This window comes from Nipponia nippon, unplaced genomic scaffold (assembly GCF_047370975.1).
Source record: "Nipponia nippon isolate SJK-2023a ecotype South Korea unplaced genomic scaffold, ASM4737097v1 scaffold_9, whole genome shotgun sequence".
Taxonomy (NCBI): Eukaryota; Metazoa; Chordata; class Aves; order Pelecaniformes; family Threskiornithidae; genus Nipponia; species Nipponia nippon.
The window spans coordinates 19,573,735-19,586,988 of record NW_028262413.1 but is presented as its reverse complement, the minus strand read 5'-3'; the positions used below and the strand labels follow the sequence as shown (position 1 = coordinate 19,586,988).

Genomic DNA, 13,254 nt, shown 5'->3' with positions numbered 1-13,254 from the left:
CTCAGGTCTTGAATGACTCACTGGTTTAAAAACAATTCTTTTAGCAGTAGAAACGACCCACTTTTTAATCGACTGAATGTTATTTTAGGTATTTTATGCATATTTACATAATACTTACCAAGATTGGCACTGAAGGATAAAATTCAAGGACCAGTCTCATGCTATTCATATTTTAGCTACTCCTCCATACACTGGGGGCTGCCATTTAACTAGAACTTTTCTGAACTCGTATTCATTCTACACCGTATCTGGCTTTGATCTACAACACATAGCTCCTGGAGTTTATTACTCATACTCAGCTGTGTTACTGACACTGAATTTACTGTAGCATGAGATAAACCAGTATAAATAGGCTGCAGGAAACATGGTAGGTAAGAGGGAACTACAGAATACTTCACTAGAAAGTGCTAATTTCCTCCTGAAACATACAATCACTTCAGTAAAGCAAGAGCTCCTTCATCCTGCACAAAACCTAACCAACAATTACACTTGGTTCCCCTGAATTCCCACCACAGTTCTAGCTTAGTACAACATTATTCTTCCTTATTCTAAAAATGTGAAATGTTTCATTCCTAATCTGGCATAATTTTCTTCTCTTCTAAAAATGCAATCTATAGCATCTAAGAAGCTTGTTAACCTTTTCTATTCTACAATCAATCATCAGCCTACAATAACCTTCACTTTCACTGTATGCGTTGCCTTCTCCACTGCTGCATTCTTTCCCTTGATCATCATCTTATTTCAGGCAATAAACAGGGTATTTTAAAAGTATCAGCTACTTAGATAATTTGCAAAACAAATACTTTGGACTGTACAGTCTCCCATTTGTGAGCAATCATGACCTGACTTCAGGGTATGCTAACTGAAAACAGACTATCCAGCAATTAGCTTACGTGATATAGCATTATTTAACATAATCAGAAACACTGAGTGAGAGGCAGAAACATCGCTCAAGACTAAATTAAGGTGATGCAGAATGACTATCTTTCTCCACAGAGACTCCACTTTGGAAAGCAGAAGAACATTCTCTATATAGTCCTATGCGTGGTTTCCAAGAACCATTTCGGGAATGATTTTTTTGCAAAATTTCTTTCTCCGTTACCTTCTTTCCTTCCTTCTGAGCACAAAGTTATGCTAATACTCTTACAGATAACAGTAGAGCCTCCTACTTATGAGTATCATTTATATCATTCATCAAAAGTTCCTTAAATCTAAAAGGCCAGGAGCCTGTTCATTTTTGTGTTTGCTTTTTGCTTTATTTAACATTTGGGCTTCACCTATTTGCCTTCATATCAGCAAGTCATGTACACTGTATTGTTGGCACTTAGCAGCACAGGACATTTTCCATGAGGTAGGGTCATGGCTTAACTCACTACTTATTGTAGAGGATATGACCTATGAACTAGCAGGTCCATTCATATATACTCCGCCTTAACCTATACGTCTCAGATGACTGGAAGGCAGCCGCAGTATACGGCACACATGCACAGTGCTTAGGGGAGAAGCGCTTTACAGCTGCTGTACTGTTATTCAGGAGAGTTTACACACCAAAAGTATCAATACACTCATAACCAAGGTACTTCATTTTCCTGAAGTTCCAACAGTCTTTGTTTTGCTGCTATGCCTGAATTGTCCTTCCTTTTCTTCTGCTGGAAAGAAGCAACATCTGTTTACTGAAGGCAAACAGTGTGCCAATGACAGGTAACACATCCTGAATCATCCACCAAAATCATGAAGCTGCAGATGCAGAGAAGTCCCAGTACCCCATCAGAACACTCTCTAGCTCTCTTTTCTTGCTCCCAACTCTATCTAAGCCCTTTCTACCATCTTTCACAAAAATAAAGTAGGTCATCAAATCCATTGAAATATTATTTTGACACCACTTAGCAGGAATTTCTGCCAAAAAAAAGGAAGAAACAGAAGGGAAGAAAGAAAGTACAAGGAACTGTATGTTGGGTTTTTTTTAATGGGAGGCAAGTCCCGGAGTCCACATTTATCCTCGCAGGTAGTCAGCTATTTTGGTCCCCTCCTCTCCCTAAAAAGAGTGAGGAGTGTGAAAAACAGCAGAGAACACTCAGTCTGATGACAGTGTTAAAGGAGTGGAGGTTAAATTTTAGCCCCAGAAGGTAAAGCGAACAGAAGGGGGCAGGCTGGCAAAGAAGAGATAAAAATAGAAGAGTGACTACACTTCGCTTGACTGCTATTTCTGGATCAGCTATGGAAAGAGATCCGAGAAGGTTTTCGATTTGCAAGGGAAAGACAGACTAAAACATAGCTGCCTTCCAGAAGGCCACAGTCCTGCACAGCAGTTTTGTTTATGCTTCTACTTTTCTAAATCCATGCATTCTCACTATTTGGAAACAGCGCTGTTCAGCCAAAATGTCATTACACGTCTAAGTGAGTAACCAGATTAGATTTTTCTGGAGCAGGACAGCAATGCGTGTGGCATTTCAATCTAACAGAAACAAAGCTGACAGCACATTGTAAAAGTGTGTAGCAAATCACAATGCCAAGCAGAGTAAACTAAGCCACATAATACTTTAGGAAAATAACCAAAGCCCTGCAGTATCTCTGAGAGGATGTCTTGTGTTTTCCCACTCCAAAATGATTAATGAAATTCTAACTAGTTACAGTTACAGACACAGAATAAAGAAGAAAACAGGGACCTCCCAATTACAGTATGTAATGCTTGACTGACACATGGCTCTGGGGATGAATGTTTCTGCCTGTTTGAGCCCTTTCCTCCTGAGTATCTCAGTTAAAATTCCTTCCATTGAGTAATTTCTGTCCAGATCCTGGCTGTGCTGGCTTTGTTCCCATATAAAAGAAAACCTGCAGGCAGAAAGCAGTGCCATCTGCCAAGTCAGAAGCTGCTTTAATGGGCAAGTTTGGTGTGAAGGGGGACAGACTATTACGGGGGACAGACTATTACGCTTTATCTTCTGCAGCAGGAATGATGTTTTTCCTTTCCCAGGAGTAAGTTACAGTGAGCACACTCATGCCTGAAGTACTTCAGGCGTGAAATACACGTAGATCTCAATGGATACTGCGCGAGCAACCTCCAGGAAAAAAATCCATCCAGCATCACTTTTTTCCTGTTCAGCTTGAAATTCAATCTTTACAGCTCTCTTTACCTGTCAGACCAGTTGGTTTTTTTCTGTGACAGCTTCATCAGCCTCCACTTTCTATTCCTGTAAGTGAATGATAACCCCACCATCTCACCTAGGAAGCATGAGCAGTGGCAAGGCAGAAACGCCAAGGCCCTATTGTCCCTACACAGAGAACTCTGCACTGAAGCTGTTTCTGAACACTTTTTTTTTCCAAGTTTCTTGTCCCTTTTTCATAACTGTTTTGACTGAATGGTTTGCTCTGAAGTCTCATCTGGAGCAGGTTTGGGACTTGCGTGGCCCAGTTCAGGTTTCAGGAGAAACAACAGAAAAACTTCCTCTGAATATTTTCATCCTTGCAAATATCTTCAGGGCTAGGAAAAGATCTTTCTATTCTTGCCAATTAAGCAAGCACAGTTTTTATCCTTCCTTGTTGGGTAATCTTCTCATTAGACCATCTTTGGAGAGAATAGCGGATTCTCTCTGGGCTGCTGGCAGTTTTACTTAATTGCATATTTAACTTTTTATTCAGCACTTGAACTCATAACGATGAGAAATACACACACGCAAGCAGCAAACTTATCTGCCATTTAAACTCCCTAGGGAACTCATGAACACCTTAATATTTCTGTCCCTTTCAGAAGAGAAGTGCACACATTCCAAAGCTGGGGGGGGAAGGATGACAAACACATATATAATGTAATTTCAGTGATATATTAGCCATTACTGACAAAACTCCAGTTCGGGAAGGGGGTGTGTGCTTTGGTCCTTAGTATATTTTAAAAGTTCTGAAAAATAGCAGCCAACTCAATCAGTGCTAAACAGAAACTGGTATTAGAAGATCTACTATCAGTTTCTCCTCCCCATCAGGCAGAGGACATTCTGTTAGGGCGCAGCAACTTTACCTCTCTTCTCCCATTCCCCAACTCTGAGCGCTGAATTAAAAAAATATTTTACAGATGCTAGTATCCATAGGAATGTATTTCCTATTTGATTCCAGGGCTACAGAATTTGCTCTGGAACACACTTGTTGCCACTGGCTTGTGCTCTGGAACGTCAACTTATGTTTTAAAATGCTTCCAGCCCTTATGACTGCAAAACCTTTGAAGTATGAATGGTATACAATCAGCAACAAAGCTGCTGAATTCTTCAGAAACAGCAGAACAGCTTCAGTATTAACTATTATCCTTCATCACAGTATGCTAAGTATAGAAATTAATGTTGACAGCACTTCAGAAGGCTCTGATTAATGGATCACCTCAGAGTTGTAAAAACCTGACACTCCCCTATGCAGGCGCAAAACCCCAGTACTTCCAGTTTGTTTGCCAAAACCTCCAGTTTCCCCACGATAAACTTCTGTGAGTCAGCTACGTGAAGTTAATACAAAAAAAATAGTGTGATAAAGAAAATGAGAGTGTTGGAAACATGTGAATTAGTCACCATGTTATTGTATTATAAGCTTTTCTAGTTCCTCTATCAAAAATCTTTTCAATGCACAAAGCTACCAGATATTTCCAGTCTGTTCTATCAAAGTGCAAAGGCTTTGCTGCGGATAGCAGTTCCAGCTTAGTAAGACCATACCCAGACCTTGGCAGACCTTCCAGCTGACCACTAGCAGATTTGTCCTGCTGTCAGCAAACACTGAGTGCGAGGTTTAAGAAAAGGAAGGATACCTGAAAGCCTTCTAGACATCCCAACTAATCAGATTAACACCAGCAAGGACTCTGTAACATTCCCAAGTAATTCTCATGACAATTACTTTAGCTGGTTTTCAGTCTTACCATGCAGAACCATCCTGGTTCTCATTTGAGCTGCTTTTTTCTAACCACGTGGTTTAAAAGCATCAGGGGAATCTTCAAGATTAAAAGCTGCAGAGCAAAAGGCAGGTAAACTTTATGTTCTCTAATGAATGGTTATTGCTCCATTTATTTAAGTGGTACTTATCACCATAAATATCTACTAAACTTACTTGCCAATACTGGTGTAATCAGTGCTTTCCCAGGTAATAACCTTGCGTAAATGAATTGCAAACATAAAGAGAAGAATAAGTGAGTAAACAACTAGAAATGCCCTTTAAGAAAAGTCTTCAAAGGAAGGAAAGCCTGAAGACCAGTGAACATTTAAAGACTTCCCAGTTTAGGCCTATTTCATTGCACAAGATCCAAAATAGTTTCCTTCCCAAGTATTGCATAATATGTTCATTCAAAATCTAGCAAGCTTTCTCACAGAACATACCAAGACACTGTTCTCTCCCCCACTTTTTTGTATTTTAAATATGAACACAAGAATTTCATAGCTGATAACATTCTCCTGGAAACTCACACAGAATATTCTGAAAAAGACTCAAGTTTGAACAACAATGTTGTAAGTAATAGCAAACGTCTCCACATATTCAAATTCTTCATGCAGCACTCTCTGTGAAATGTAAGCAACAGAACAAGTAGTTTTTACAGGGCTTTAGAAGTGAACTCTGACCTCCAAACCATAAATAAGGAAAAAAAGAAAAAGCCTACATACCTTCAAAGCACATTTCTGGCCTGTCTCCTTGTTGAAACACTCCAGTACTTTGCCATTGATTCCTAACCCTAGCACCCGTTTGGAGAGTTTGTAGTCATCTGTAACTGCATGTTTTTTTATCTCTAGTTTGACATGGGCTGCTCCCCCAGGCAAGGATTTCACGCTGCACTTGCTATCCACGTGAGTCTCTGGCTGGGATTCCTGTTCACCTTCACTTTGTTCCATATCAGGGAAGAGTCTGAGATGACAGAGATACCCCACAGGGAATCTGTTGGGTATCCTCAGCAGAGTCCTTCCTCTTAGATGATCAAACCCAGTGCTTCAAATAGTCCATTTGCTTGCCATTTAGTCCTGAGTAAAAATGTAAATGAGTGTTAGTAACAGATGTGAACTAACCGTTCTCTCACCTAATCACTTTTCTCTCTTCCATTCTTAAGAAGATAACCAGGCGCTAGAGAGACCAAAAGTGGAGGTTCACCTCCGGAAAGCACACTTCGTTTAGCTTTACACACCAGTCACCCCAGTTCCAATATACACAGCCATGAGTCCACAGTTATAAATGACTGCTTTTAGTGCAACAAGTGCCTGCACTGAGTCTTGGACTAAAATCTTACTCAGCTAAGCTCTGTACAACAGAACGGAAATGGCCTCTGCTTCGAGGAGCTTATCAACCTGCATCAACAACTTGTTGCCTCTACATTTTGTGTAGAAATCTCCACAATGGTCCCCTGCCTCATCCCGACGCTCCAAGTTATGCAAGAGAACCACGAATACCTGGATTAAATCCCAGAGGGGCATCGCCCAGGCAGGCATCGGACCTGGTGCTGGGCGAGCACTTACCAAATTGCCATGGTCCACAGAGCAAGGGGCAGGTGCGGCATTACTTAGGGGACCATCGAACCACCCAAAAACTCGGGTATGCGCAGATGAAACGGCATGGCTCCCAAAGCCAAGGAGCTGCCTGACACCACTGGGGACCAGAGGGCCTCTCAGGAGCGCAGCCTCAGGGGGAGGTACCGGTGCCAGGGCCTCCGAGGCCCGTTAACACGGCTGAGCCCCGAGCGGGCCAAGTGCCACGGGGAGACTGCGGGCCGTTCCTCACGCCGGAGGGGCTGCCGGGCCCGAGGCCTGCCCTGCAGACAGCCGCCCTGGGCGAGGGAGCAGCTCCCTCAGTGCGGGGCAGCGGGGCGGCTCCCTCAGCCCCCCGCACTGCGAGGCGGAGGGCGGGAAAGCCCCGAGGCGGGAAAACCCTGAGGTGAAGTGAGGCGAGGCGAGGCGGGCCCCACGGCGCGCAGGGGGACGACGGCAGCGGGGGAACCGCCGGGGCGGTAGCGGAGGACGGTTACCTGCCTGTGGCGGCGCGGCCCCAGCCGAGGCTTCCCGGTGCGGAGTCCCGGAAGGCGGGGTCTGCCTGGGCCCGCCCCGACGCCCTGGGCAGGTGCGCGCCGCCTCCCCGCTGCGCTGAGGGGAAGCCGCCGGCGGCGGGGCCCGCTGCGCACCGGGCCCCGCATGGGCTGAAGGGGGGAGCGGGAGGCCCCAGCTGGAGCTGTCTCACTCCCCACCCCACCCCCGCCCTGCGGCTGCGTGGGGCAGAGCGGGCGGTGCCCGGCGGCAGGTTCCCCGGCGAAGGGCGAGCGGCTGGTGGGGAACATCCCCTGCGTCGGGCGGTGTTTTTTTAAGGCACCGGCCACGTTATTTCATTTACCGGGAGAAACGGCCCTGCTGGAGGGGGGAGCGGTGGGGGACGAAGCTGCCGCGGCGGCTCCGGGCTTGTGCCGCAGCGCGCCCGCGCGGTGGCGGGGAGGCCCGGCCCGGCCCGGCCCCGAGCACCGCCGGCCCCTTCCCCCCGATCGCTCGTTTCAGGAGGGGAAAGGCTTGACACATTCACTCCAAACCCTGTTTTAAACAGTGAGGCTGTGGAGCAAAGCCTTGAGACTCGATACTGGACAGACTATGATCCTTCAGGCGCTATGGCTACCGAAATAGTGGGTGCTGTTATTAAAGGCAACCTTTTCTGCCAAATAAGCAGTCGGTATTTCTTTGCACTTTTACATGCACAGTCAGGATATTAAAAGTGATGGTTCCCACAGCAACTGTCGCTCATCGCTGGTGCACAGAGTGTAGTTACCGGGATGTGAAATGCTGAGTTTTTCCTACATGTGAAGATGAGTCATGCATTGAAATGGAGCTGTATTTGTATCACTGGGAAGAGCTTAAAGTTCACATGCTTTACGAGTTAAAAATACATTTGTCATTTTACATAACATAATGGCATCTGGAGTTCTAGCGGTTAGGGAAATAATTAAAAGGGCTAATGAGTCCTTTCTCCAAGGGATAAAAAGTAGTTCAGCTTCGCAGGACGCAGATCTGCAGTCTATCGCCATGTGATGTGACGCTACAGCTATTCTGCCTCAGGTTTCCCTTCCAGGCTTTCAGCAGTTCAGCCACTGAAGGGCCTGGTCCCCTGATTCAGTTCACCTATTCTGGGCTAATCAAATCCCAGAGGAACACAGCTATTTCCAACCTTTCCTTCTCAGGTTTGGCTTCCAGCATTCTTAGGCTTTGCACCACCTCCCACTGTGGCAATCTCAGGGAAACGTATACATAGCTGTAAGCTCCCAGGTTGCAAACCTTCAGTAACGCTGTTCCGTAGTCAGCAGCTTGCTCTTCCTTCCCATGGCTTCTGCCTGTATTTGCTGTTTTATTTGTCCTGGATGGTAATTTCCTTCTCTTTGAAGAGAAGTAACTCTAGTCGTCTTCTCAGCTCACAGTCACTGGGGGCCAGACCCTTCAGAAAACTTCTAAATCTCTCAGCTCTCTCCTGTATTTTATAATTTGAGAAATATACTCGCTCACACCGATTTGTAGCTCCCATTCCCAGTCCCACTTCTGATCTTTCCATGTAACTCTCACACAAAAGTCTATGGCTGACCAAAGCAAGCAGAAGTTACAACGGCTAGCACATTAAAGCTAACAGAAGGCAATTTATGGCCCTATTCTGGGAAATATTAAATGTTGCTAAAATTCCAAACAGATGCCTATTTAAGGGGTTGCTATTTTTTACAGAGTGTGTCAGAAGCAAAGAATTTCATTAAGAAATTATGACTCTCTCTAACTATTCCAAGAATGAGTTTCTACAGAATAAGCTTTGTGTGGAACGAAAGGAGGGAAGATGAGGGAATAAGACAGGATTCTTCTGTGTGAAGTTAGTTGGTTCTACACGTCTCAGTTACGGAAGTCTCCCGCTGAGAAGAGTTCAACTGGTAGGATACAAAACACATTTTTCAAGTCACTGCTTGAAACGATATCTTGCTGAAAGCTATGCTTGTTTGGGTTCACTGCTCGATATTGTCTACGTATGCTCTTAGCAAAGTTCACCGTTTTACCAGCAACCAATAAGAAGTTTAAACAGGGCAAAGACCTTAAAAATCCAGTGTGAATCATGGTTAATAAAGCCTTACACCAACCCTCTGCTAATTTCACCCACCATAAACTCCGAAAAAGCCTTTCCAGCACCAGCCCAAGTATCAAATAGCCTCACTGTACACAAGGATGACCACAGATGAGGATGAGATGAGATGCTTTTTGTGTTCATTTTTTGTCTTAGATAGGCTGTCCAAGCGCAAAGCGTATCTCTACCCCAGGCAAAACACGAATATCATGTGCAGAAAATCTTCAAAACCAGTGACAAAGGCAGTATTTCTCAATATCTAAAAGGCTTTGCAACAGAGTGTTTTAACAAGTAACAAGGTGGCAATCTGGTACTGTAAGTAACAGCCAAAAGTATCCTGTGCTCTTGTACTAAACTTCTAAATCTCCTCCACCGGACATCTCTTCTGATTTTGCTTAGCTGATGCTTTTTATTCAATGTTATTCCGACCATGCTGGGCAGCCCCAAAGCAGTCCGGTTTGGGTGCTACGCTAGTGAAATGACTCAGCTGTAGCGACCTGGTGTGGTGTCTGAGGTGACTGTACCTGCAAACCCGTGTGGGGTACCCACTCCGAGGTACCTGCACTTGTAAATCCACACGCAGTTTGTACAGAGCCGAGAACATTCATTTGTGCAATATCCTTCTCTTAAGCTGCTTAAGGTTTTCTAATTTCTCTGACAAGCTCTGGGGGAGGGACAAGCATGCTGGGTCCAGGCAGACATCTTGGAGTTAACAACGGGCTTAACCATTTAGCCCCAACACCTCCGACATCCTGAAGGCAAGCAAGCGCAGGGCGGTCAACTTGGCTGCAGTTGTACCCCTGTCTGGCCCTGGGAGCACTCCTCACAATGTCTGCTTTCAAACGTCAGTTTTAGATCTCCCTGGGAATTACATCTCATAGGATCAAAAACTTACACTGCGGGTCCTGCGGCTTCTCTTTGTGCTCGTGGCAGGTTGAGCCGCGTTAGCATCCTCTGGACATACTGATGGAGGACATGCTGACAGGGCCACTGCAGCTTATTGTGCCAGGGGACATTTTTCATTGAAAAAGATGTTTTTATTTATTTATTGATGTTTGCTTTTTGAAGTTTTTAAAAAAAAACAGTACTATTACAGGATAAGAGCCCACTATGGCGAAAGTTCTTTCATCCTTGCAAAAATCCCTAAAACTGTAAATTAAATATTAATCCTGTTTTTACCAAAAATCCCCAATAGCAACAACACAAAACAACTTATTTCAAGAGAGAATTTAGTAGCTCAGCTATGCCTTCCGTGCCCCAAACTAGAAGAGTAGCTTATAGGAGAAAATAACCAAGCAATGAGGCCCTCATCTTGCAGTAAGCTTTGGGGCAGCAGCCCCGTCTCTAAGCTAGTGTGTTAACCCTGTGAAGCTTCATATTTTAGCCAGCGCGCAGTTTGGATACACTGTTCCTGATTTTGCCATGTCTTGGATATCACAGATACCTGGTTTACACACAGAGAGCACTACTGTTTAAATACAGGTTAATTTTGCTATCCCACTGGGTATTTTCACTGCCTTTTTGCCATGCTGTAGCAATTCAGTAACAGTAATATCTGGGATCAAAAACATTTCAGACTTTCAAATATCTCATTTCTTAACAAAAATGAAATTAAATATCTGAATTTGCTCTCATCTGAAGAGCTAGGAAAGCTGATGTCATCAAATGTTCTTTCAGGGATGGCATATTTTGGAGGATTGATACTTACCTGAATGCTACAGTTACCTGAGTTTATTTATATACAAAAGTGATTTGCACAGAAGTTAGTCCTTCGATAGCAATGTCTTGTGGAAATCAGTATCAGCTATAATAAAGAAAATATCACCATCAGCTGAAAATATAATGACTTGTTTTTCTGAAACATTGCTTCCTCTGAGCAACAGCTAGATATTTTTTCTGGTGTTACAAAAAATCCACTCTCTGGGATGCATTATACAGATGTATAGATGTCAGGCTGTACGTCAGGTTGAAGTGAGGACACAGCTTTGTCTGACCGGGTGGTTGCAACAACCTTATCTCTCAGGAAGCTCTTCAGAAACTGCATCTGTGATATTACAAGAAAGAAAGGGCAGTTCTACAGAACAATATTGTGATATGAAGAAGAAAAGAAGCTTCTTGTAGGATCTTTAGTTTGGTCTGGCATGTACACAGTGGTCTGAAACAGAGACTATATACATGTTTTTTCACCTGTCTTTCTGTTCTGCTCTGGAGGCATCTGTCTCAGACTTCTCAAAAAGAAAAAAAAAAGAAGAAAGCTCAACAACAAGCCAGAAACTGAAATAGTTCCTATTACCCATACAACTAGGAAAGCTCATCAGCAAACAGCCTGGCTCCTTTCTCTCCATTGCTGAGGAGAAAACAGGTTTATAGAGCTCTTTCATAGGCAATGATGTTTACCTGATGCTTTGTGATCACCAAACTAGAACAACTTCTCTTTTATTCTCAACACCCCCTGCCCTGACCTGGCATTATAACATGGTTTCTAGGAGGAATTACAAATTCTAGCTATGAACCAGCCGCTTGTGAAGGAAGGGGAAGTCTCAAGAGCACCAGTCTCACAATCTGGAGAGCGTGTCCTAATGCCTGACTTAGTTCCTCAAGATTACGTCCTCCCTGTTCGCACATACTCAGCAGGTTATTTTTCTACAGAAATACAGAAGAGGGTAGGACAGTTGCTTTTATAATCCCGGACTCAGACACCTTATTACAGATACCTTGTCTTGGTCATCAAGAAGATTTTGGGAGGCTCCATCCCAGCTCCTCCACTAAGGGTTGCTGTCTGGGGATCTTAGAGCAGAAGGAGCTCTGAGACACAGCTTATTTGCAGAGGGAGTCAGAGAGATACCGGTTGGACATTTCCATTTCAGCAGAGAAAAAAAAAAAAAAGACAAGGTTTTTCATAGAAGTGTCATAAATCAAAAGCATCATAAATCTCCCGGTCTGTCTGCAGAATATAGTTCTTCATTTTATGCTGCAGTGGAGCACAAGAAATGAATCTCTCTCTTTCATTGAAAGAGATCCTGCAACTAATGGGTATGGCAACATTGTCTGACAGTCCTGGAGTGCCCTTCCAGGCCACTCAGGAATACAATTTTTTGCAGAAACACAGCATTTGACACAAGCAGGAAAGTTCCTAACAGATGCCACACTGCAATCATCATCTAGGTCACCACATGCCGGTGAGCCTAGGGACAAGGAATATTGTGAGTTCCTTACAGTAACACCAAGGTATTTTTTTTTGTAGCCCGAAATGAAGCCCATTGCTGTCCTGCACATCCTGCTTCTGCACGGAGCCTGCCTGGATGCCCCTGCTCACCCACACCCTGGAGACTCCTCCATTGCTTCACACCAGGTTGGGAAATCAAAACCACAACAGTAAGTTCATCACCCTCTTGTGTGTTGTTGATTACAGAAATTGCTGTGCCCTACTCAAACAAGGAGATGGCCCACCTAAACAAGGAATAGATGTTTATTATTGTTCATGTTTGTTTGGTCACATGCTATTTCTTACGTTACAGCACAGAGTAAGGGTCAGAGGTGGCCTTATGGCCACAAAGCATCCAGAGGGGCAACTTTCTTTCAGTCTTTCATACACAAGCTTATAATGAAGGTAAATCTAGTCTCCAGACACACAGACCTCTCTCAAGAGTTATGATTTTGGATGTCATTTTACATTTACAGCAACTCTACAAGATTATGGAAATATCCAACTGTACAGCTGAAGCAGCGTAACTTACCCTCAGTCGAAAGGGGACTCTGGCTGCCTGTCTTCTCAAACACACATTTATCAGTAGATGGTGCTGTTGTGTTGGGGAACTTTCCTAAGGGACTAACCAGCTCACTAGGGATTTTCTTACCTCCCAGCCTTTATTGTGATTGTTCTTTGGTACCTTTGATAACTAAAGCCTATCACTCAGTGATATCGCTCAACAGTATTTCTTGTAGCTGCTTCTGCAATCTCCTAATTCTTCAACACTGAACCCTGGAGAGCAATTTATATCAGTATGAGCTGTGTTTAAACAACTAATTTGTTGGAATGGCAGCAATTTATATTGACTCTGCACAGGTAACCAACTGCACAAGGCCTGGGACGTTGGCAAATTGGGCACGCTGTTCTGTTTCCTACTTAGGGCATTACCATGTGCATGAGGAATGCCAATGAGGGGCAAAACGTTCAGG

General features: G+C 44.0%; 1 protein-coding gene across 12 annotated transcripts in view; it reads right to left on the bottom strand.

The window, feature by feature from the left end:
• The window catches only part of MAPKAPK3 (MAPK activated protein kinase 3), a 135,195-nt gene that overhangs the window by 43,500 nt on the left and 78,441 nt on the right, over positions 1–13,254 (bottom strand). For 7 of the 12 annotated variants that reach the window (XM_087745157.1, XM_087745166.1, XM_087745156.1 and 4 more), the window contains one exon: positions 5,625–5,975. In XM_087745157.1, coding sequence (XP_087601283.1) covers positions 5,625–5,849 — 225 coding nt within the window. In that variant the 5' untranslated portion in view covers positions 5,850–5,975. Of the gene's footprint in view, positions 1–4,888; positions 4,976–5,624; positions 5,976–6,464; positions 6,839–6,970; positions 7,374–13,254 lie in introns of those variants that run through there. The other 5 variants (XM_087745159.1, XM_087745161.1, XM_087745163.1 and 2 more) reach the window with 5 other exon arrangements.